Source organism: Equus quagga, chromosome 8, assembly GCF_021613505.1.
Source record: "Equus quagga isolate Etosha38 chromosome 8, UCLA_HA_Equagga_1.0, whole genome shotgun sequence".
NCBI lineage: Eukaryota > Metazoa > Chordata > Mammalia > Perissodactyla > Equidae > Equus > Equus quagga.
Window position 1 is genome coordinate 125482504 of NC_060274.1, and position 26582 is coordinate 125509085.

The window sequence follows — 26582 nt, forward strand, 5'->3', positions numbered from 1 at the left end:
GGCCGAGGCAGCGCCGGCTCCGGTAAGGCGGCCCGCGCACGAGCGCTGCGAGCCCGGGAGGGTTGGGGCGCCTGGGGCTCCGCGACCGGGCCCGAGCGAGGGAGGCGGGCGGAAGGCGGCGTGTCAGGCGCGGGGCCCCGGAGCGGGGCGCGGCCGAGCGCAGACGGGCGCCCCGGGGGCCCCCGGGCCCGATGGCCGGGCGGGACGCCGCCGGCGCGGGGCTGGCAGGCTCTCTCCCTCCGCCCGAGAGGTCCCGCGCCGGGTGCGAGGCCCAGGGCTCCGCAGCCCTGCTGGAGGCTTCTAGCGGGGAGAGTCTGGGACGCTACCGAAAGGGGAATGAGTGAAGAGGGGCGCCTCGGCTCGGCGTCCGCCCGCCGCAGCCCGCCACGCGCAGGCCGCTGGGCTGGCGTGCCCGGCGGCCCCGTGCTCGCAAGATCGCCCTCGGTGCCGTGCGCCCGGCCGCGCACAGCCGCAGGTGCGGCGGCCACGGTGACACTTAGGTGTGTCAAAGGACTGCGTGCGGCTCGGGAGCGCCGGGCCCGTAGCTGACAATGCCGGCCACGCAGGAGGGCCTCCGTCCACGCTGCTGCCCGAGTGACCGGTGCGGGTTCCGAGGGTGGAGCACCGTCTCGTGTGGGTTCATTCAGCCGATGTCGGCGGCGGGCCCGCGGGTGCCGGGCGCTCCACCAGTTGCTAGTGCTGCGGAGACGACCGGGGCAGTCCCTGAGCCCAGACCCGGGTAGGACGAGCAGGGACCAGTCCAGTAACAGAGGACTGGAAAGTATGCCTTGGATTTACCGGTTTGAGAAGCCTTTGGTCACCCCAAGGAGAGCCGTTTTAGTGGGTCAGGAGCCAGACTGCTACGGAGGAGTGACATGAAAGTGAGAAAGGTGAAAGGGGAGGACGAAGAGGAAGCAGTGGCAAGGGGTGGGGAATAGAGCAGAGAGGAAAGCCATCCCTACCCTTGGACCTATTCTTCCTTTTCCAATCTTTTTTTTTTAAATATGGTAGAGATCATGTGTCTATGTTAGCCCTGCCCGGTAGAAACATAATGGAAGCCACATATAACTTTAAATTTTCTAGTAGTCGTGTTTAAAAAGTTTATAGAAATAACATTAATTTTAATATTTTATTTAACTCAGTGCGTACAAAATATTTCAATGTGGAATCAATATTAAGAAATTAGGAAGTTTTACATTTTCTCCCCATACTGTGTCTTCAGAATCTTGAGTGTGTTTGATACTCATGGCACATCTCAATCAAAATAACCGCATTTCAAGTGCTCAGTAACCACCATATTGAACAGTGCAGGTTCATCTTATGGAGAAGAATCAAGAGATTGAAATATTGACCATAAAAGAAGAACAGTGTACCTAAAAATGTGGAAGGAGTTGGCATTCAGAGCTTAAGTGGAGAGATCAATTTTAAATAGGATGAACCTTTTTCCTGTAGGAAGAAAAGCAAGATTAAGTTACTGATGAGTTTGAAGTGGGAAGGAATGTGAAGAAAAAGAGGAGAAAATTGAGAGCGTTTGGTCTAAGTACTCTAATTTTCTTCTCAAAGTAGGAGTCCATGTCATCTTCTCAGGGAGAGGGGGCCTGCAGCGGACAAGAATCTCACTACTCAGCGCGTGTTCCCTGAGCCAGCAGCATCAGCATCACCTGGGAGCTTGTAAAAATGCAGAATCTCAATTTTCCTTCCAGACCTACTGAATCAAAGTCTGCATTTTAACAAGATCTCCAGATGATCCTTATGCACATTCGTTTGAGAAGTGCTGTGCTAAAAGTTTAAGGAGAGTGCTGGCGTGGGAGTTGTAGTGGCCGCTGGACTGAAAGGGAAAAGAGACATGGGGGCACCAGGCAGTGTTGAGCCCCCTCTGAGCTTAGAGACCGTTGGTGTGTGGTGACACCAGTTTACCCGGTTGTGTGACTTCCTTTAGCAGGGCTTACTAGCCTGTTTACAGGATCAGAATGAGAACCATCGGACTGATTCAAAGCTAGAGGTTAGCTGAGCAGGTGAGGCAGAAAGACACATGAGTAAAGGGGTCAAAGATGGCTGAAATGATCAAGGAAGAAAGCAAAGCCTGGATCAGGCTGACAAACCAGGAGCAAAGAGAATGGGCAAGGGTTTAGTGGGATTGCAGAGCAAGTGAAATGAGAATAAGGTGATGGGTGAGCTGGAGAGATGGGAGCTTGTGGCCAGAGAGCAGGTTATCAAATTCATAGAGTCAGAAGGCTTTGTAGGGGTCATCCTCGTCAAACCTCCTATTTTTTTGGTAGAGATTTCTTTTTTTTAAAATATGTTCTTTGTTTCAAAGTGCGTTCAATGTTGGGGCAAGCTATTATTTTCTTGGAAAGATCTAGTTCAAAAATTATTTATATAGGCCAATGTTTGCCTGCCTGAAAATTCCGTGTTGGTTCTAGTTCTGCCGTCTAGAGTAACACTGTAAGATTAAACAAGCCTGTTTTGCTTTCTGTTTTATAACCCTTAAATGTTCGCAAATAGTTGTGTGTTTTCCAGACTCAACATTCTCTGCTTATTCAAGGTTTGCTGAATGGTATGGTTGTGGTTTGTAAGCAGGGTGGTGGACAGGGCCACAGCATAAGTCAATCAAAGGTTTATCAGAGGGCACTGAGCTCAGTGAAACCTGGAGAGATCCTGATGCATTTAGCCTTTTCTAGAGAGAGGGGATGCAGCAACAGCTTGAGCCTCTGGACGCTGGCTCTAGGGCTTTGCATCCCAGGGAGTATGCCGGGCTGGTTCTTGATCCAGCTTCACTCATTCACTGTCTTGCCTAATCCATCCCTGAACCACCAAAGCAGCTCTCTTGGCTCCTGATGTCGATGAGCTCCATAAAGAGGAGGCTTATACAGGTGGTACTAAAACTGTATTTAGATTAATCTCAGTTGGCCAGTTAAGCGGTCCTTATCTGATTTTATTTTGGATTAGGGCTCCTTCTAACACTCAGTGTCTTGTCTCATCTCTCCACTGCGCACAGACTTCTGAATGGGACTCCGAATGCCTTACGTCCCTGCAGCCCCTTCCTCTTCCCACGCCCCCAGCAGCAAATGAGGCACACCTGCAGACTGCAGCCATCTCCCTGTGGACAGTGGTGGCCGCTGTGCAGGCTATAGAGAGAAAGGTTGAGGTCCACAGCCGGCGACTCCTGCATCTAGAAGGACGGACAGGGACAGCAGAGAAGAAGCTGGCCAGCTGTGAAAAGACAGTGGCCGATCTTGGGAACCAGCTGGATGGCAAGTGGGCCGTGCTGGGGACCCTGCTGCAGGAGTACGGGCTGCTGCAGAGGCGGCTGGAGAACCTGGAGAATCTGCTGAGAAACAGGAACTTCTGGATCCTGCGGCTGCCCCCGGGTATTAAAGGGGATATCCCAAAGGTAATACCTTCGCTTCTAGATGGAAAGTGGTCTCACTAGTCCTTAGCCTAGTAGTAAGGGATAATCTTGGTCAGTCAGTTAGGCTGAAGGAACTATGAAGTTGTTTTGTGTTTCTCTATTTGGGAAGCATTCCATGTTTAATACAGCGATCATTGGAAAACTGTTTCCAGTCCAAAGTTGGCTATCTGATAGATGGATTTTCTTCTCTTTTGCTTTCTCCTGCCCATTATCCCCTGGTCACTTTTCTCTTTGTTAACCTGTCTGCCACGATCTTGGTGTGGAAACTAAATATCATTTAAATCAGTCAATTTGAATTTGTTGTCAATTCTGGTGAAAAGTTAGAGGGAAGACAAGGGAGGGGAGGTAGAGTAAATAGTTAACATAAGGGTTTGGGACCATCTGTGGGTCTGGGGCTGACGTAGATCCTGCCCATCAGCATCCTTTGCAGAAGTGTGCCGCGATGCTGGGGCCCAGCCTTTCTGGAGGGAATAGCCCATAAAACAAAAGGGAAATAAACACTATTCCTCAACTATGGAAGACAGCCTTGAGCCAGCTAGTTTCCAAGCATGCCTGCTTATTTATTCCTTCATTCAACAAATATTTCTTGAACACTTACTATTTGCTTGATGTCTACATCCTGAAGGCACAGCAGTGAACAATTCACGTAAGCTCCCTTGGAGCTTAAATTTTAGTGGATAAAGAAAGATAACATTAAAATCCATTTAAGCGCTTTGGTAAAAATATAAGTGCTATCTGATGATTTATTTTAGATTGGCTATCAGAGAAGTTCTCATAAAGGAGCTAATATTTAGGCTGAGACTAAATAACAGGAAGGATCCAGCTGTGAGAAGATCTGAGGAAGAGCTTTCTAGGCAGAAAGAATACCTAGTGCAAAGTCCCGAAGGCTCAAAGGGACTAGGGACACTGAGGGGAAGGAGGAAGGGCAGCCGCTGTGTGCACTGAGTAAACAGGAGGCAGATCGTTTAGGGCAATGTGTTTCAGCCCTGGCTGTACATAGGATTCATCTGGGGAGCTTTTAAATTTTGATGGGCATCACACCTAGAGATTCTGATTTAATAGGTCCAGGATGGGGCCTAAGTATTAATAATTCTTGAAGCTCCGTAGATGATTGTAATAATGCAGCTAGAGTTTTGAACCACTGGGTCAGGCATTGGAGACCAAGGTAAGCAGTTGGGGTTTTATCTTAGGTGTAATGGGAGGAAATTGAAGGGTTTTAAGCAGAGGAGTTATACTGGTGTATATTTTGAAAGAACCACTTTGGCTGCCATGTGGAGAATGAATCAAGGGGGTAAGAACAGGAGCAGGGAGGAAAACAATAGGCAGCTGTAATAGGGGTGAGAGTGGCCTGGATGAGGGTAGCAGTAGTGGAGATGGAGATAAGTGGACAGATTCGGGATGTTTTGATGGTAGAATTGACAGTAAGACTTACTGATGGGAAGTAGGGAAGGAGGAATTAAGAACAACAATAATTGTAAATTTAATGTGTGGTGATTTACTTAGAATTTTACTGTTCTGAGTGCTTTAGTTATTTCATAAGAACCCTAACTTGGGTTCATATAGTTACTAAATATAAATAACAGAGTTGTCTTGTAACCCAGTTGGCTCCAGAGCACATGCTCTTAACACCTTAGGTTTAGTGACTCTTAGACTTTTGGCTTGAAGAACCGGATGGATGGTGTTGGCATCTACTGAGATGGGGATATCTTGAGGCATGGGAAGGAATTAAGAGTTCTCCTTCGCAGTGTTAGGTTGGAAATGCCTGTGGCACATTCTGGAGAGATGTGAAGTGGTCCCTGAAGCTCAAAGGTGAGAAATATTTGGGAGTCGTTGATGTCCAGGTCATGTTGTAAGTCAAGAGGCTGGAAGTGATGACCTCAGGAAAGAAAGTGGGAAAGCAAGAGGAGTCCCAGGGCTCAGCTCCAGGGAAAGGAGGAGCCAGCAAAGGAGACTGAGGAGGAGTGGCCAGGGAGGCGGGAAAGGAAACAAAACAGGAAAGTATGTGGGGTCACAGGGACAAGGAGAAAAGCATTTCAAGGAGAGAGTTGTCATCTGGGTTGATATGTTACCGAGAGGTCTAGAAGGAAGAAGATGGTGAATATGATTTGGCAACATAGACGTCGCTGGGAACCTTGCAAGAGTTGTTTCAGTGCAGTGAAGCCGGGGATGGAAGGCTGAATGGAGCTGGTGGAGGGGTGAATGGGAAGAGAGAAAAGGGAGAATGACAATAAAGGACTCTTTCAAGGGTTGTGAAGGGGAGCGGAGATGAGGGAGTTGGAAGGGATGTCAGAGGCAGTATCTGACAGAGAACTTGCCCCAGTGTTTTTATTTGTGTATCTGGAGCCCCCTAGAAGTTCTTTGGGAAAGTTTAAATTTGTATTTGCCGTAAGAATAGCAGAAAAGGGAAGTTAAAGTTACTTATGGTATTACCCGGATAAATGGGTAACATTCAACCTGTCCATCTTAAACTCCAAAATCATATAAAAATAATGTTGTGATTTCTTCATGAAATTAGAATATATTGAAGATTTACTAGATTGAAATACAGGAAGTAAACTTTTGTGTCCTTGCTTTGTTGCAAATGCTCTTATTCTGCCCTTACTTTGAATTTTAATTTGTTTTAATTTTGGTAAATATACATAAAATTTACCATTTTAACCATGGTTAAGGGTACAGTTCAGTGGCATTAAGTACATTCACATTGTTGTGCAAGCGTCACCACCATCCATCCCCAGGGTTTCCCAAACTGAAACTCTGTACCCACTAAACAACTCCTCATTCCCGCTGCCCCCAGCAGCCACCATTCTGCTTTCTGTCTCTGTGAATTTGACTACTCTAGGGACATCATATAAGTGAAATCACACAATTTTTGTCCTTTTGTGACTGGCTTGTTTCACTTGTGCATAACATCCTGCAGATGAATCCATGTTGCAGCAGGTCAGAATTTCCTTCCTTTTTCATGCTCAATAATATTCCATTTGCCCTCAGAATTTTAAAAGTATTGGTCCATTATCTCATAACACCAAATGCCATTGATGAAAAGTTTAATACCAAACTGATTATAATTTGTAAGAAACCCATTTTTTTTTCCCTGGAAGTTTTTATCTTCTATTTATATTTTTCTAAAATTTGTTGGCTATGTCTGGATATAGGTCTTTTAAAATTTGTTTTGGACCCTTGGTGTGACCCTTCATTCAGAAGAGTGGTATCTTTTCAGCTCTGGGAAATTTTCTTCTATGAATCTATTTTTATAATATTTCACACACCCTCCCCCATTTTTTCTGTTCTCTTTCTGGAACTGCTGTTGACAGATGATGGATTATTGTCTTTGTTTCTTTAAATTTTCCTTAATATTTTTTACCTTTTTAACTACAGTTTCTTGACCTTTCCTTCCAGCATTTCTAATTTTTATTTTTAACAATTATATATTTAATTTTCAATAATACTTATTTTCTGCTCCTTTTTTTAAAGCAGCCTGAATTTTTTTATGGATGCAATATCTACTAAATTTCTTTGAGAATCTGAATTAGAGGGTTGTTTGATTTTTAGCTTATTGATTTTTTTCCCTCTAGGATCTTTTATAGTATTTGTTCATCTTGGTGCTGTTAGCTTTTTAAAAAAAAATCTTGAGTAATCTGTGATTGTTCATCCATATTTATAAGTGGAGGATTAGATTGATTACTTTGGTTAATTACAGGAAGCTGACATGTTTTCTCTGCCACCACTTTAGTCTCTTTAACCACAGGATCTTTCATTTGCAGGAGAGGGCTCCCTCCATAGGCGCTCCATGTAGATGGGCTTCACTTTAAGGTGCTGTGGCCAGGAGCAAATAGGCAGTGCAGGGACCACCCGGAGGCCAGAAGGAGTAAGGCAGTACTCCAAGCCGTCAGCTCCCATACTGGGGTCCCCTGCTGTCCCAGGCAGGTTGTGAAATTTCCATAGAGATATGGTCTGTCATTTCAGCTTTGGGGTAAATGCTGCCGGCTCTGCCAGGGTTGATGAGGAGGACGAGAGAGGGGGTCCTGCTTCTAAAGATAGCCCTTCAAACGGCAGTTTACAGCCACTTTTACTCCTACTCAGGGTATCTGCTGACTTCGAGCTTGGAATTCTCTGGATTCCTCCACTGCAGTCTTTCCCTGTGCATCAGGGAGATGCAGCTTCCTCGCGCACCTTAGACCCCAGCACACGCCCATCCTCCGGGTCTCAGTGAGACTCATCAAGAACTGTCTGGTGACGGCCTTCTTGCTCATTCTTGGCGGTGTTGTAGATATGTCCCCCATCTCAGCGCTGTGGTTTCAGTGGAGTCTGGGAGGGAAGAGAAGGACGTGTGTGCTTAGCTCACAGTCTTGGACCAGAAGCCCATCTGATCGTTGATTTCTGTGATCATTTTATCGTGAGTTTTTATTGTAAGCTATGACAGATCTCCTGTGTAGTGAGGTTAGATAAAAATTAAGTATTGAGTATTTACACTTCCCTCAGCCTGATTGTAGGTGCTGAGCAGGATGTAAAAATGAGTAATTTATGGTTCTAGCCCCTAGGAACAAAATTTCTCGTTGAGGAAAAAGATGACACAAATGAAGCAGAAAGAAATAAAATTGCCTAATAGTATTGGACAGACCTTTGAATCTTAAAGGCTATGTTAAATTTATGAAGTATGTATATTTTTATTGAATGTTTTAATTTTGGAAAAGATACATGCATATACATCTTGGGGGCCAGCCCCGTGGTGAAGTGGCTACAGCTCCAGGTGCTCCGCTTTGGCAGCGCGGGCTCATAGGTTGGGCGTGGACCTACTTCACTGTCAGCCATGTGTAGAGGCATGCTACGTACAAATGGAGGAAGGTTCGCACAGATGTTAGCTTAGGGCTAATCTTCCTCAAGCAAAAAGAAAAAAAAAAAGGAAGATTGGCAACAGATGTTAGCTCAGGGCTAATCCTCCTCAGCAAAAAACCAGAAAAATGACAGTGTCCAAAACAAAGAAATCTACCTGTCTTTTAGGACTAGCTGAAGCCCCATCTCTTCCAGACTCATCCCAGTCCCATTATAGCTCTATTTTAAAAATTTCTTGTCCATGTTATTAATTTGAATACAGTCATACATTCCTTTTGGGCAGAAACCAAATTTTTTTTTTTTAAGATTGGCACCTGAGGGGCTGGCCCCGTGGTCGAGTGGTTAAGTTCGCGTGCTCCGCTGCAGGCGGCCCAGTGTTTCGTTGGTTCGAATCCTGGGCGTGGACATGGCACTGCTCATCAAACCAGGCTGAGGCAGCGTCCCACATACCACAACTAGAAGGACCCACAACGAAGAATATACAACTATGTACCGGGGGGCTTGGGGGAGAAAAAGGAAAAAAATAAAAATCTTTAAAGATTGGCACCTGAGCTAACAACTGTTGCCAATCTTTTTTTTTTTCCTGCTTTTTCTCCCCAAATCCCCTCAGTATATAGTTGTATATTTTTTTTAGTTGTGGGTCCCTCTAGCTGTGACATGTGGGACGCCGCCTCAACATAGCCTGATGAGTGGTGCCATTTCTGCACCCAGGATCCGAACAGGTGAAACCCGGGGCCACCAAAGTGGAGCACGTGAACTTAACCACTTGGCCATGGGGCCGGCCCCCAGAAACCATATTTTTATAATCTTGGTGCTTCGGATAAACCTTGTACTCAATGGATATTAATATGTTGTGCTTTGTGAGTTAAATACTGCTTTGCATTTGTACCTATGTCTGCAAATGACTCTTTACATGTCCTTCACCCTCTCAAAACGCACAACCCTAAAGTTTATCACCTTTCTCCTTGAAAATATTGTCAACTCCCGGAGGTTGGATCTGTCTTAAGTTTTTCCTGTATCCTTTTAGGGTCCCGCACAGTTTTTTGTACCTAGTAGGCACTCAGTAAAGATTTCTTGAATGATTGAATTGCAGTGGGAGGGACTAACCCCGGTGTGATTGTAATTTCAGGTACCTGTGACATTTGATGATATCTCCATCTACTTTTCCACTCCAGAATGGGAAAAATTAGAAGACTGGCAAAAGGAACTTTACAAGAATATCATGAAGGGCAACTACGAGTCTCTCATCTCCATGGGTGAGGCTAAGTTGGCCCCTTGTGAATGAGGTGACAGCAGCTCCTGGAGGGCTCAGAACAGTCCCTTTTCCTCCAGTGGTCTTCATTCTCACTCTGTCCTCACACCCTTCAGATTCTGGTTCCAAGCTAAAGATTTCCAATTCACCCTTGCTAAATAGGAAATCATCATCTCTCCTTTGCCAATTCACGGGATAGAGAGTGAAGTTCAGAGTTATGGGTGTGCCAGCTGCAGTGGTTTCCATGGGTATCCTTCACTTTGAAGGGTCCTTGATCTCTCCCCCTCTCCCCCACCCGAGGCACACTGTCGCTCTTACCCAGTGAAAGCAGCAGGTGGCGGTGCTGAAGTCGCACATGTACCTTTCCCACCCTTTACCTCTCCTCTTACCTGCTTGCCTGATAGATCTCTTCCATATTGGAGGTGGATGGATGGGGAAAGTGAAATAGAATATAAAAGTAATTCCCTGGGATTGTGGCTCTCAAAGTCCTCAGCACAGCCTTCATGACAGTTAGTAGCATCCTCATTGATCTCTTTGTCATACCCCTTTTCCCTTCTTTCTCTCCTAGATTATGCCATGAATCAACCTGATGTCTTATCTCAGATTCAGCCAGAAGGAGACCATAACACAGAGGACCAGGCAGGGCCAGAGGAAAGTGAGATTCCCACAGACCCCAGTGAAGGTAAGTGGGAGAAGAGATTATCTAGTCCTTGTCTCTCTTTCCTGGTCAGGGATGATGGCTCAGCACTAAGTAAGCAGGGCTTGGGGTCCTCGAGCCTCTTGGTGCTAAAGCAACTAGACTGTGAATGGATCATCAGGCATTTAAATAGGAGGGGGAGCTTAGAGATCACCTTGTCCAATGCCTTCACCCACCAATACCACACATCTGAGGGCTATGACAAAGGTTCTGAGACGTAAATATTTAGAAAAAAGAATGTCCTTAGATGGCAGAGGAAGCAGTCATGCTCATCTGAAGGGAAGGGCTTGAGGGAATGTACACGTGGCCATTAAGCAGTGCTGGAGGAGCTGGGCGTCTGCGTGGTCCCTCAGAGATGCACTTAACCAGTGGACCCCGATGACATCCACCTGGGCAAAGCAGATTTTGCTTGGTTTGGGAGCCAGCTATCATTAATTAACTTGCCTTAATGTTTTTAGTTGGCAGCTGCTTGATAATGTGTGGGAAAGACTACTAGCCACAGTGCAGCTGTATTATTTCTCTCAAGCCCCACCTCTGCTATCAGAAAAATCTCATACAGTTTTTGTTCTTTGCTTGATAGAAAGCTCATAGAAAGTTCATCCTGCAGACATCCCTATTAAATGAACTTCTCTTACAACCTACCTCCTGTCCCATGCACTGTTTTTTTCCTAACATTTTATTATGAAAATTTTCAAACTATCGGAAAAGTTAAAACAATTTTACAGTGAACACCTAGATACCTACTGCCTAGATTTTACCGCTAGTATTTTATCACATATATATCCATCTCTGCATTCCTCTATCCATCCATCAACCCATGTTTTTTTTTTTATTATTTAAAAAAAATTTTTTTTTAAAGATTTTATTTTTTCCTTTTTCTCTCCAAAGCCCCCCCAGTACATAGTTGTATATTCTTCGTTGTGGGTCCTTCTAGTTGTGGCATGTGGGATGCTGCTTCAGCATGGTTTGATGAGCGGTGCCATGTCCGCGCCCAGGATTCGAACCAACAAAACACTGGGCCGCCTGCAGCGGAGCACGCGAACTTAACCACTCGGCCATGGGGCCAGCCCCCCATCAACCCGTCTTATTTTCAACCTATTTCAAAGCCAACACAGACATCACATTTCTCCGTAAATAGTTCAGCATGAATATCATTAGCCTAGAGTTCAATATTTGTGTTTTTTTTCCATTTGAGGTAAATTTTACATACAGTCAAGTGCTCAGATCTTAAGTGAACATTCTCTAAGTTTTGAGGAATGCATATATCTGCCACACATATTATTTCTAAGAACTGTGAGTGATTGTATTTAGGCAATGTAACAGGTGGAATTTGATTCATCTCTGTATCATGGATACAAATAATGATTCTAAAATCATATCACAAATAGAGATGGCTGACTTAATTCGTTACTGGAAAGAACTCCTTAGTCTACTTTATTAGTTCCTGACACAGCCTCGATAGTATAAATGAGTATGTCATTTTTGGGGACGAATGGAAAAGCTGTAGGTAAGTTGGCTTTGTAATGATACATGAAAGTGTCATTTACCTGCCATCTTGTCAATTTATTTTTACCTTCGTTTTTACGACTCCATTTATGGGTAGTCAACCTATATACATTAATACATTTTTACTTAAAATTAACAAACACTGTAAGCATTGAATTTATTTAATACTCTGGTTTGATTCTTTAGAGTTTTAGCTTGCTTTGATGATTATCAACCTAGATATTTACCAGAACTTGAAGATAGGATTCATATGACTTGAACTGATCAATATGTAGAATTTTAAAAAAGCTCAGATGTGTCTATCCTTTAGAACCCTTTATATTTTCTCCCTTTTAGATTTAATTATATATTCATGGATTTTATTCATTTAATGCAATTATTTTTTTTTTGGTTGCTCAAATTGTCAACTTGGCAAGTGAGAGGACTTTTAAACTGTCTCTTGTGTCCTTCCAGTACTGCCTCAGTACTTGTTTTCTTAAAAAAAAAAGGTTCCAGAGTCTCCTCTCTCAGTAGAGTCTCACAGGACACACTTAATCCTCCAGCAAGGGGTTGTGATAACACATGCAGAGTGTCGTCTCCCAGAGAAGCTCCCTGGAGACTCAGTGCCCAAGGTTTTCACTGGAGCTGCTCATGGAAGCACCCTCTGCCTAGCACACACCACAATTCCAGACTCCCAGAAGGCAAGTGGAGGTTCAGCATAAACCACACTGTTTGTACCAACAGTTTAGGCCCTGTGAGGCACTCTTAACATTTAGGGAAAGTTTTACATCAGCACAGGGAACTGTTTGCCAGCCAAGGGCCAACCTCGTAAGCAGGCCTTTCTAAGTCTCAGCGTCTCAGGCCTGCTGTGTTGACACAGGCCTATTTTAGATTTTCTTTCTCATAACACATTAAAAAAAGTCTGGGTTCCTTTCAGTGGAGAATAGTATTAAACTGTCTGGTCATTAAAGTTCATGAAAGATTGTTCCACACGAATACTAGGAAGAGGATACTAATGCTAGGCCACTTTAATGAGAGAATTTATAAAATATCTTTCTGATAGATTATTCTCCACTTAAGCCTAACCATTTAAATCATTTTTAAAATCTTGTTCTAATAAGGAAAAAAAGAATCAAAACTTTTATTTTTGAGCAGACAGCTTCTCTCTTCTCTAACATCATCTTTTTTTAACCAATTTTAATATGCCATGGAATTTGTTGTTAGACCAGTGTGTTTATGTTAGAGCATTGATGTACTTTTCGAAACCTGAATTTTCTAAAATACATTTGGATTTATCTATATTTCTTATAAAACCCATAATTTATGATTGTATTCCACTTTAGAGCTTTAACAACTGTGCATTATAATTAAATAAAAATATATAGGTAGAATAGATTTGGAGATAGTGATGGTACCATGTAGCATCCCCTCCTTTTTATGTCCAGATGTCATGGAATTAATTTTATACTCCAGGGGCCAGCCCAGTGGCGCAGCGGTTAAGTGTGCACGTTCCGCTTCAGCAGACCGGGGTTCGCCGGTTTGGATCCCGGGTGTGGACACGGCACCGCTTGCCAAGCCATGCTGTGGCAGGCATCCCACATATAAAGTAGAGGAAGATGAGGCATGGAGATTAGCTCAGGGCCAGTCTTCCTCAGCAAAAAGGGGAGGATTGGCAGCAGATGTTAGCTCATGGCTAATCTTCCTCCAAAAAATAAAAATAAGAAATAGAGCATAAAATTTTTATTTTATTTTATCTCCATTACTTGAATCTGATGAGGGGAAAGAGAAATTGTATCCTCTTAGGGAATAGTCATTGATGCCTAGTATCTTAGATAAAACTGCAAACAATTAGTAGAGAATGGTAGTGAATGGGAGAATGTAGAAAAATACAAACACGAGATTTTCTGAAATTCTTTAACTCTATTACTAGGGCTAAACTGCAGACAGCTGTGTGTGTGTGGCCATTATTTGGTCACTGATAGTTTTAATACTGAACTCCAATTTTTTAGAATTTTTTGGAGAAAAAGTTTACCCAAGAAGTTCAGATAGAATAATTACTGAAAGTCCATTATCTAGGCCTTCTTCTAGTTCAGAAGCTGTGGACTCAAGCCAAAAGTCTAGAATGACCCAAAAGTAAAATAAATTAACTTCTAAAACTTGTAGTCCTGGGGAGACTTCTTTGATCATTGTCATTTCAGGTACATTGTCATTATCCCATGTTTATCCCTGTTTACTCTGGTCCAGCAAAGCCATCTCTTCCTAGACAAAATCAGTGATTAAGGCACATCCCAATATGATAATCTTTTTATCTTAGTTTAACCTCTTTGAGAGCAAGAATCATCCTGGACATGATAAAACTTAGGGGTTTTAACTTATTACACAAATACTTAACACATTCTTGCTATGTTACAGTTCCATACCTGTTTCACAAAAAGTTTAAAAGGTTTTATTTTTTAACTATGATAGTTTCATGTGTCAATTATTTTTTATTACCTGCTTAAGATGTCAGACCTCAGCACCAGTTTTAACTCGCTTAGTTTATAAACCTTCATAACATTCAGAACCTCGAGGTTCCAGCTCCTTTTTAAACAGCACGGGCCCTTATCTGTTTAAAACATACACACACAAAATCAGAGTTCCTCACAGTTAAAATAACATTCAACCAGTGTAGACATTAAAATTTTATATTTTCTTGTGATCGGCCTTTCTATTTTTCACCACCTCTCAAACCTAAAACCTCAGCATTTATCAACTTCCTCTTACTGATCAATATTGTTTTTCTCTATTCTCTAGCTTTCTCCAAAGGCTGCTGCTTGCATGAACCAATGATTTTCCCGTCACTTTGTGTCTCTTTAAGTATCCACTGTTGGGATTCCTCAGGCCTACGAGGAATGTGCTTTGGTGTGCCATTGTGGCGACCTGGCCAGCTTTTGCCCATACTGTCACGATACAGGTGTCTGTATCAGGCCATCTTAGTGTTCAAATGCTCCTGCTCCTTTTATTTCACTGCCAGAAGGTCCTCAGGTTGGACACTCCCACCAAACTGTAGCAGACACTGCTGTATTCTATGCATTCTATGACAGTAGTGCAGAGGACCAACTATTTAATAAAATAAAACTTAGTAGTGGGGCCAGCCGGGTGGCGCAGCGGTTAAGTGCGCATGTTCCGCTTCTCAGCAGCCTGGGGTTCGCCAGTTTGGATCCTGGGTGCGGACATGGCACTGCTTGGCAAAAGCTGCTTTCTTGGGTTAAGCCAGCTCCCTCCGACTGCAGACCTCAGGCATCCCACATATAAAGTAGAGGAAGATGGGCACAGATGTTAGCTCAGGGCCAGTCTTCCTCAGCAAAAGGAGGAGGATTGGCAGCAGTTAGCTCAGGGCTAATCTTCCTCAAAAAAAACCACAAAATTTAATAGTACTGATCTAGTTAACCGACCAGAGGCGCTTTCAGCATAATCATTCAAAAAGAGACATTAGGTTCCTGGGGCTTCCCAAGTTAAATGAAGACATACTCAGCCGGCAGGCTGTAATAACAACAGCTGCTTATGTTTCTGGAGAACTGCCTTGTTTTTTTTTTAGCCCTCCATAGCTTTTACGGTTGGCTGCTGACTAATATAAGAAAAGATTGGAGGGGCTGGCCCCGTGGCCTAGTGGTTCAGCTCTCTCCGCTTCAGCAACCTGGGTTCGGTTCCTGGCTGTGGACCTCCACCACTTGTTGGTGACCACGCTATGGCAGTGAGCCACATAAAAAACAGGAGGATTGGCACAGATGTTAGCTCAGGGTGAATCTTCCTCAAGCAAAAAGAGGAAGATTGGCAACAGATGATAGGGCAAATCTTCCTTAGCAAAAAGAAAGATTGGAAAGAATCCAGATGCCCATCAGTAGGGGACTCTTGAGTAAACAATGGTATAGCTACATAGTACAGCTATAAAAAGGAATGAGAAAGATCTCTGTAGACTGCTGCAGACAGATACCCGGAATATATTGTTAAGTAAAAATTCCAGTTACAGAACAGTTTATGTCGTATGCCACATAAAGAAGGAAAATATGAAGATGTATAAAGTTTAAAATGAAACCCAACAAGAATGGTTACCTATACAGGGAGAGAGAGACTAGAGATGGAAGGTAGGGCTGTCTGAATGTACCTTATTTTATAGTTTGATTTTGGAGCCTTGTAAATATTTTACATAATTAAAAAAACAAATTTAAAAAATCAATACATGCTGAAATAACTAAACCATATATCAAGCTGGTGACATAAACACATAAAGTAGATTTCTTTCAAATGACTTTAAAACATAACTATAAATCCCTAGATGGATGTGTCCTAAAGACTAGAAGAACCACAAAACATCTTAAATTGTGTTCATTTTTTTGTTAATAATATTGGTATTATTTTGAAACATATATTCAGATAAAGCAAAGATTATGTTAATCTTATTATGAACCAAGATTTTCAGGATAAGAGAGAAAAGATACAAGTATAAAATCAAAAGATTTAATTAAAACCTTGTAATCTTAAATATGAATCATAAATATTAATATGAACTCAAATGACACTTTTCTTTTTCTAAAAGGTATGTATTTTATAGCTCTGTCCATTGAAAAGACTTAGAAGCAACGAGAACCTATTAGCGTTAGTATGCTTATCCAGAGTGTGGTCTCTAAATTCCATTTCTCAAAGAGATTGTTGATTGTGTGCTTGGAGCAGGAAATGTACCAGATGAACCTGGGACGGTTTGTCATAGCAAAAATGAAGGAAACTAGGTGTTTGATGACATGAAAAGACATAGAGCTGATCTGAAGGGGCTCCTACTGGCCAAAGAAGGAACAGTTTGAGCACTAAAAAGAATGGCTGCAATGGATTGAAACTCATCAAATAACATTCTATGAGTTCATAATGATAAGCAAACAAAAAATCAAAACCACGTGAATCACTTTTGGAGGTTTCTAAGGCACTATCATTATTCAGAAAATTGATGAAGGAAGCAGTTAAGCATTTTAAAAGTCTCATGTTTTGCATGAATAGAAAGTTCATCCTCTGGATGTCTGTTAAAAGAACCTCTTCCTTATACACAGTCTCCCCTGCCTGCTTTTTTCTTTATATATACGTGTGTATAAAAGCTGGGAGAAAAAAAAATAAGGTGGGACTATATTTAATACACTTCAGCCTTGTGGCTCAGAGTAGGAAGCTGAGAGGCAACCTGCCACGTACACTAAAACCTGTGTTTTTCCATCTGTGCAGTCTGACAGTCTTTGAGGCCTACTCTTGTCTAACCTCTTATCTCTGCTTTGGGCACACATTTAGGTTTCAGTGGTCTCTACTTGATTTGAAAGGCATTGGGAAAAACAGTGAGTTCTGTTCATTTTCTAGGAATAAAACCATAACCTGCCTACAAGGCTTTTTTGAGAAATAATATAGAGAGCTTGAATTTACTCTTTGGACCTTGTCAGCTTGCCAGCTTGTCCTTTTAGGCCAAAAAAGGCTATATATGCCTCGGCTGGAATAGCAAACACAGCTGTTTCTGTGCTGACCAAATGAGGCATGTTATGTGCAAAGCCTTGAGAGGCTGTTCTTTTTTCTTTCCAAAAGAATCCCCAAGGTTGAGGAACTTGCAAATACTATTCTCCACCATCCCAGGATTCAGGAAACAATGACCTGTATCATTTTTTCTTTAAAGATTGGCACCTGAGCTAACATCTGTTGCCAATCTTTCTTTTTTTCTTCTTCTTCTCCTCCCCAAAGCCCCCTGGTACGTAGTCGTATATTCTAGTTGTGAGAGCCTCTGGTTGTGCTATGTGGGACGCCGCCTCAGCATGGCCTGATGAGCGGTGCCATGTCTGCGCCCAGGATCCGAACCACTGAAACCCTGAGCCACCAAAGCGGAACTCGAGAACTTAACCACTCGGCCACGGGGCTGGCCCCTGACCTGTATCATTTGATAGGCAAAGGTAGTAGGATCTCTTGGAAAGAGCCCAGAATTGGGAACCTGAAAAGTATGTTTCTGAGCAGTCAGATCTGTGTTTAAACTGATATAACTTTGTAATTCTGGAAATGTATTTGTTTTTTTAATTAACATTTAAGAAAAACTTTTTTGGTCAATTTTGTTTCTTTTGCTTTTTTCTGCTGTATTTTATTTTATTTTATTTTTTTAAAGATTGGTACCTGAGCTAACAACTGTTGGCAATGTTTTTTTTTTCCTGCTTTTTTTTCTCCTCCCCAAAGCCCCCCCGGTACATAGCTGTATATTTTAGTTGTGGGTCCTTCTAGTTGTGGCATGTGGGACGCCGCCTCAGCGTGGCCTAACCAGCGGTGCCATGTCCACACCCAGGATCCAAACCCTGGGCCGCTGGAAGTGGAGCGCGAGAACCCAACCACTCGGCCACGGGGCCAGCCCCTGTCTGCTGTATTTTAAAGCAGACCTTTGATAATATGGCGTTTCACTGTAAATACTTCCTTATTGGCCACTTAAATGGAGAAAATATTACCTGCTTCATTATTTCCTAAAAAAGCTGTGAGAGAAAAAAGTGAGAACATTTTGAAAATAAGTGTGCTAATGAAATGACAGGTACTGTTGATTCTAGATTATTTCAGGTGTCACCTCCAAAATAAAAATTGATTTCTTTTGAAGTGGGCTCACTGAAAATAGTGAATCAGGCTGAGTATATCATATAAAAATACATCAATTTGGTTTCATTTTGAACTGGTGCTCTTGATATATGCATTTTTTTAAAAGGCTGATTCAGTTTTGTTGTGATGGTTAGAGATAAGTATTTGTACAAAACATAGTGTTCAACAAACCCACATGATTATTGTCACTTTTTGAGTCAGTCCCCTGAAGGGCATTCTCTTTGTCCCCCACAAATAGAGCCTGGCATTTCAACATCAGATATTCTTTCTTGGATTAAACAAGAGGAAGAGCCCCAGGCTGGGGCCCCACAGGCGTCCAAGGAGAGTGACGTATACAAAGGCACCTATGCCGGTGAGTAATGGAGGAAACATCCATGCCCAGAACAGCTTACACCAGGACTGACCGCAGACAGCAGGTGAAGGGGTGTGGGGGCAGAAGTGAGAGAAGAATGGAGAAAAAGAGGGGTGGGGGGAGACACACTCAAGTAAGCTAGAAATGAAACTAAGATAAATTTTAAGTGAGAAAACACTCTTAAATGTAACAACAAATTAGAATTGTCAGAGGAAGAAAAATAAGTGCATGCAGATGGACCAAAAGTATGAAGATAAAGAAAGAAGAACATTTGAAGATTGTGTAGAAAGGATAGAACAAAGTGGCGGGGGGGACAAGCAGTGGAGACAAAAATGTCATTGGAGAGGCGAAAATGGGAATGTTAATGAAGAGCTCTCCCTCAGGAAAACACGATGGGAGAAGAAACAAATATCTTCCTTCTAAGATATTTAGCACCAGCTGTATTTTGCCATCTGAATTATAGAAGAGAATCTCAAGGTCAGAAGGGACCCAATTCTTTCTATAACTTAACGCAACCTGTTTTTTAATATCTTCTATGCCCTGTGTTCTTTTAGGCTCTAGGAAATAAAAATTAAAATATTGAGGACACACATATCATTGCTAGGCATGCCTGTTGTTAAATGTCAAGGGTGAGTGGGATGGATGACTAACGTGAAAGAAATGAGAAGTTTGGAGAACATGCATCAGTTTTAGTTTAGTATTTAGATAAAGCCTAAAGAAGGATGTGAAGCCAGAACTGGGCCTTAGAAGACTGGTATGATATGGTTGGGTATAATTTGGGAAGATAGGAAGAGAGGGGGTGCATTCCACAAAAGAGGACAGAATGAGCAAAGATGTAAAAGCAGAAATGTATACTTTACTTTCAGCGAAAGTAGAGAGACAGCTGACTGCAGTGAAGGAGTTACCTGGCAGAATGAAGAGGAGTAGGAATAGATAAGTACGTGATTTTAGGCCTTGTCACACTAGGCACCAGAGAATCGCTGAAAGGTCGTGAAGAGGAGAAACAGAATGAAGTACTGCTGGGAAGCTTGATGCGCAGGTTTTTCCTTTTCCAAGCAGGGAGCGTTGCAGAGGTGCAGTCGTGAGTTCTCTGATTTGCCACAGGGACCACAGACGCCTTGATGATTATCTCAGCCCTCCCTGAGCTTCTTATCAGAGCCAGCGAAGGGCTCAGGCAGTCTGTTAGAGCAGGGCAGGAGGACTAAGAGTTGCCACAGACAGGTGTGGACAGGCATGACTCTGAGTCCTTTCTTTCAGATGAAGAGCTTGTCATCAAAGCTGAAGGCCTTGCTAGAGCCTCCTTGTGTCCTGAGGTTCCGGTCACCTTCTCTTCTCCACCAGCAGCAGCAGCAAAGGATACTTTTTCAGATGTGGCTTTCAAAAGCCAGCAGTCGGCATCCATGACAACTTTTGGACGTCCAGCCCCTGACCTGGCTGAAGCCCCTGAGGGACAAGTGACTTTTACTCAGTTGGGAAGCTACCCCCTCCCGCCTCCAGCGGGGGAGCAAGTGTTCTCATGCCACCACTGTGGCAAGAGCCTCAGCCAAGACATGTTGCTGACCCACCAATGCAGCCACACTGGTGAGCACCCCTTACCCTGTGCCCAGTGCCCCAAGCACTTTCCGCAGCAGGCCGACCTCAGCAGCAGCTCCCAGGCCCAAGCCGCGGAGACACCCCCCACCTGCCCCCACTGCGCCAGGACTTTCACTCACCCGTCAAGACTGACCTACCACCTCCGGGTCCATAACAGCACTGAGCGCCCCTTCCCCTGCCCCGACTGCCCCAAGCGCTTCGCCGACCAGGCCCGCCTCACCAGCCACCGGCGGGCTCACGCCAGCGAGCGGCCCTTCCGCTGCGCGCAGTGCGGCCGGAGCTTCAGCCTGAAGATCAGCCTCCTGCTCCACCAGCGGGGGCACGCGCAGGAGCGGCCTTTCTCCTGCCCGCAGTGTGGCATTGACTTCAACGGCCACTCGGCCCTGATTCGCCACCAGATGATCCACACAGGCGAGCGGCCTTACCCGTGCACTGACTGCAGCAAGAGCTTTATGCGCAAGGAGCACCTGCTGAACCACCGGCGGCTGCACACGGGCGAGCGGCCCTTCAGCTGTGCGCACTGTGGCAAGAGCTTCATCCGCAAGCACCACCTCATGAAGCACCAGCGTATCCACACGGGCGAGCGGCCCTACCCCTGCGCCTACTGCGGCCGCAGCTTCCGCTACAAACAGACGCTCAAGGACCACCTGCGCTCCGGCCACAACGGAGGCTGTGGGGGCGACAGTGACCCCTCTGGACAGCCGCCTGACCCTCCAGGCCCCCTCCTAACTGGGCTCGAAACCTCTGGCCTAGCCGTTAACACTGAAGGTCTGGAAGCCAATCAGTGGTATGGGGAAGGGAGTGGAGGGGGAGTTTTGTGAATCCCCCGCCTTTCGTGGTTATCCAGGCTCGCAGCAGGGCGAGAGAAACGCCCACAGCCCCTCTACCCCCGCAGTAATGACCATCTGGCACGTCGTTGAGTTTGGGGTCCTGTACGCTTGGCTAGTGACATGCTTGTGTTTCGGAACTTCAACAACATTACAAGAGCACCACACCTTGAAACCCAGAAAGACCTGGAAAGAAGCCCAGCATCCCCATCTTTTCAAAAATATTACCTAAGCAGAAGTTATAAGAATGTTGCAGAGAGGTTGGAAAGCAAGATTTGGCCTCTGGTAATCCGTCACAGGGTAGTAGATTGATACTAATTGTAGCTCCAGGTAGAGACAGGTGTGTGGGAAGAGCCTCCAAAGCTAGAAGCCCATGGTGAGGGCCGGGAATGTCTGACTGAGGCTTGTGTCAATTCATTGATGGTAGGATGGTTGCTAGAAGAAAGTGCTCAAGCCTGGGTCCATGTTCCTGCTCCTCCCTGACGCCAGCTCCTGTTTGTTCATGGGCTTATGTACTGCCTCTCCCCAAATAACACCAGATGGCCTTCCCAGGTTTCCTAGATTAATTCTCCTAATAGATTTTGTTTAATATTGGGGGAGCAAGAAATCGGACTTTAAAAGCTTTTTAAGGAGGACAGTTCTTAATTTGCACCAGCTTGATTTGAAGCATTCAGGCTCTTCCTGGCACTTATACTGCTAGAAACCTTTGTCAAGGTCCTGGTTAAAAAATTGGGAGCAGTGTTCTCAGCCCCAGCTTTAAAAGTTAGAGATCCCAGAGAAATGACAGAACAGCCTAAAACTTGTGCCTGAACCATATTTCTTAGAGTCATTTATGTCAAATTCTTACTGTTTCCAAGCCAATAAGCTGGTTTTTCCATTGCTGGTCTGATGTTCTTGACAGTTGTCAGCAGAAAAGATCACAGCACTTTCCAGAAGCATTACAGTTTCAGAAAGTGCAGCGGACTCATCTTTCATTTCCTCAGTCGTGAGATAGTGTTATAACGCAGCTTTCTTGAGCCATCAGTGTGTGTGCTCACTCCCTCTGGCTCTACCCCATTGGCAGTGGACAAACTGAGGGACTTGCTTGATCACAGAGCTCAGCTCTGTGCACACAAGGACAGCCTCCTCTTGCTTGTTTCGCTCCTAGGGTGGTGGCTACCATGTGTTCTTTTGCTGGGGTAACTCAATCACCTGGAAGCATCTGAGCCTGGTCTCACTCCTAAGTGGCTTTGCAGTTGGGCATAAGTCCCTTTCCTTTTACAGATATCACATTGTCATCTGCAAAGTGAGGCTGATGAAAGGAAAAAAGTGAGCCCTTAGAAATTTAAAAAAAAAAAAAAGGGAAAAAATGTTATGATACATTCCTTCTCCTGCCAAAATCCTGTCCCTATTCTGGCTTCTATCCAGGCAAAGCCAAATAAGACAGCATAATCAAAGCGGAGACATTCTTGCTGAAACTTGACTGAAATCAATTTGATTTGTTGTTTTACTCTTGCTTGGAGCCTGAGGTAGAAAACAGAAAGAGAATGCAGAAGCCCTAAGTCTTGGGCAGAAAAGCTGTTTATTCCTGTACTCTTGTTTCCCCTGAATCTTCCCAAGATGCCTGGAACAAGGTCTGCGAGTATTTAGACAGGGCACTTTCTTGATGAAGTGGTAAGACTCATTTTTTCCTTATCACCTAGCCGAACCTTCATCCTACCTAGTAGTGTGTAACCACACTAGGAAAAAGTGTTACCCTGGCTAGCTTTGCTCCTGGGCAGGCTCTGTCTGAACATGCTGCTCTGTAGGATCGTAACATTTATAAAACATGCTCTGTGACATTCACAATACTAGGGATCGTGGGAGACCTGAGAAATGTGTGTAAGAGCTAGTCCACTGTCATGACTTAGTCTGAAGGTGATGAAAAAACCCAAGGGTATAAAACAAACCAAGACAGGTGATGAACAGAGCCCTGGCATATCGGGATGAAGAGTTTTCTAACTAGAATCTGGAGCCATATCGTGGTTAAATTTGGGTGTTCTGGGAATCCCAAAGCCAGGGTTCCAGTTTCACTAGAGTGAACCCACTGAGAACTTGAGGGTGAGATCCAGCCCTGTTTTGCACCTCGATCTCCCTAGTGAAAAGGGAGAAGAATCAAAGTGCTCTCTTTAGGTGGTGAGCTCTCTTTTTCTGAACGGATTTGAGCATTTGCCAGGGTGTGCTGGAGAAGGTGTTCCTACACTACATGTGATGTTGGACTAGATAACATGGAAGATTTTACTCAAAGATTTACTGAGGACACAGCTGATTAATGGAAGAGCCCTGTGGGTTAAGATGCTGCCGATAGATCCCACAGTCCCTTCTGCGAGGCACTGTAGCCAACAGGGACCCAGACTTTGGCAAGAAGTGAACACAGTACAAGTACCAATGGGGCAAGAAGCTGAGTGAAAGGGGCTGGGCAGGGCCATGCCAGAAAGATGGAAGTAGGTGTTATCCTAACCATCAGGCCTCTTATAAACTAGGAGGTTCAGCTATTGTACATTCTGGTCTCTTTTCCCTCCAGCAGTCCTCCATCAGGTAAATCAGAGGTTGTTTGCTTAAGATTCAGGGTAGGGAAGTAAAATGGACCAGTGGAAAATAAAGTCCAACAGAAAGGTTTCGGTGTGTGGAGGAGAAACTGTTGGCCCATCAAGGGCTCCTGAGAGAAACCATGCATTTAACTCTGCAGTTGAAGAAGTACCTGAGGATTGGTTGTCATGACCAGACATGATATGAAGGAGGAAAACCCAGAAATGTGCCCTTCATCAGTCTGCCCTCTGGGCTAAGAAGTCTGTGCTGTCACATGTAAATGGGCACCATCTTCTGAGTGGATCCAGGTGTTGACTATAACCAGATCCACACGTCGCTTACCAGGCATTTCATTGTCACCATTAGATGAACCTCTGATTCAGCCACAGATATGAAAATAAGTGGAAGTTGATTGCTTATCTAGAAAGTGAAAGAAGATAACTCTGCTCCTTTCTGCTGGACATTTGACATTGGCAACACCATAGCTGAGCTCCAGCCAGAGCAGGGCCTTCCATCACTTCCCTCATCATTGATGATAGTCTGCAGAGTTCCCATTGGGAGACTCTGCTGGGCTGCTTTTTGGAGCATTTTTGAGAGATTTGAGTGTCCGTGCCTATCTCAACCACGACCAGGCCCTGTGGCTTGCTGGGGAATAACAAATGTTCATTGTCTCAGTCCACAAAAGCCTTGTTGATTAAAAAGGACCCGAGTTCCTTTATCTGTTCATTCCAAATGGGATGGAGAAGCCAAATTTCTGCTCAGGTTTCCTCTTGAGGAGGGGCAGGACACCGCATCCCTCTTCTATATCATAGCTTCTTAGACAACAAAAAGCATCCTCAACAGCTGCCTGAGGGGTGTTCAGTAGCAATGAGTAAAAACAAGTCTTTCCCCAAAAGGTTCTTATAGACCAGAGATTCTGTCATCGTCAGGTCTATGTCTGCTGTGTGCGTGGTGGATCCCTTTGACCCTCTTCTCTTCACTCTGCTTCATCTGTAGCCAGGGAAGCAGTCAGGGTTTGTACATAGGACATTCTTTGACTAGGGAAGTCTCAGGCTTTTACAAGCAAAGGGTGTTCAAGTTGGGGCATCGGGGATGGGGACTGCACAGGGTCTTAAGGACTAAAGCAGGTTAGTACAGCTTCATGGTTTAGAGCATGGACTCCGAGTCAGACCTAGATTCAAGTCGTGGCATCATCGGAAGTAACATTATATAACCATCACGAGCTTGGGTTCCTTATCTGTACAACAGGAGGTGTTAAGGTTTAGGGGGAGACCTAGGTGGAAGTGCTTGGCATAAAGCCTGACACATAGAAGGTGTCAGATGGCAGCCATCAGGAAAGGTGTACGGGACCAACCAGAGAGAGGGTCGTAAAGCCAGCTGAGCTTGAGGTGGGAAGTCGAGAACTGAGGCTGCTCTACAGAAGCACGTGATTGCTTGATGTCTCAGCTTTTTCCTACCATCTCTTGCTTCCGTTGAGCCTATTTACTCCATCTTTTCTGTGTCTCCTGGCTCCCACAAGTTTCTGTGTGCTATGAAACCATGCGGCTCTGATTCTCTTGGTTTTTCTTAGTTCAGATTCTAAGGTGTGGCATCTGGCCCAGCTCCTCTTTCTAAACCAGGCCACAAGTTTCCAGCCAGCCCTTGGATTGGCTGCCCTTGGGTTACATGCTCATCTTGGTTCACTCAGCCGTAGTCAGGTGGGAAGGTCCTATGGTCCCTGCATCAGGATCTCTGGGCCTGGTAGATTCACTTGGGAATGGGCAAACGGTGGCACAGTTTGGCATTTCTAGTGCTATCAGGATAGGAGAGAATCTGTTTCACCTGTATCAGGGTTCCATAAAAGACTTCTGCTTCATCAGCACTAGCAGACCAGAGCTTATTGTCCCTTGCATAAAGCACCTGGAAGGTGCTGTTTTTGTATCTTGCAAAAGGAGTAATTTGTCCCTTTCTAGGATGTTATTCCTCCCTTTCTGTCCTTGCTCCAGTTTCTTTCTAAATGTGTAACTCTGGCCATAATTATATACACACACACACACACAATGACTTTTGTCAACTTGGTCAAATTACCTCTTCAAGACAAAAACTTATTTCATACCTCTAAGACCAGCCCCCGGTGAAAGAACGCAGATAGATACAGTCCAATCAGAGGAGCCTCAAAAGCAGTGTGCTACAATGCTGTAAAAACTGCCAGGTTACATTTCAAATAAAATGTTGATAAAACCTCATTGGGCTATCTTGCTTTGTGTGTGTTTATTAACAAAGCCAGTATTTACTGTAAAATCTTGAAACTGGTCTAACAGTTAAGCTACCCGAGAATGGAGGCCATGTCTGATTTTGTATCCCTCATGGTGCCACGTGCTGTTAGGGACATGGACGCTTGATGAGTCATTGTACAGTGGGAAGACCACCTGACTAGGGTTAGAAACTGGATTCTGGTCCTAGCTTAACATTCTATACCTACTTGATATGGAGCAAGCACTTAATTTGTGTAGCTCTCGTTTTCGTAATTCTAATGTATGTGCTCATTGAACAAGATGATAATAGAAGGTCCTTTCCAACCCTAAAATCATAGAATTTAAGATTTTACTTCTTGGTCCTGTTTTCCTTGTCTGCTTTCTCTCCAGATTCTGCCCTATTGAGTGATTGCTTTGACAGCAGAATAAACACCTTGGAGAGGTATGCATTCTTACAGAATAGTCTCATTCTAACCATATTATAATTACTCCAAAGCCACAGACTGACAAAATTCTAGCAAAACTGTAAGATTTTGTTTTAAATACACAGTATGCCTTTGACTGCATTTTTTAAGCGTAGGAAAACACACCAAATAACAACGGTTGTTCCAGGGTGCCGGAGTCATTTGGTGATTATTTCTCCCTGTAAATTTTATGTAATGTAAAACATTTTGTGTATAGCATTTTTAATGGTTTTATAAGAATAAGGATTATTGTAATGGA

The 26582-nt window shown here is 44.1% G+C and overlaps 1 protein-coding gene across 1 annotated transcript; it reads left to right on the top strand.

Moving 5' to 3' along the window:
- Position 1: 1 nt before the first annotated feature.
- ZNF398 (zinc finger protein 398) lies at positions 2-26088 on the top strand (the record flags this gene model as incomplete). Its single annotated transcript, XM_046668988.1, has 6 exons — positions 2-22; positions 2999-3394; positions 9372-9498; positions 10063-10176; positions 18545-18658; positions 19916-26088. Coding segments are annotated over 6 exons (1929 nt in total), but the record flags the coding sequence as incomplete, so codon positions are not given.
- Positions 26089-26582: the final 494 nt, after the last annotated feature.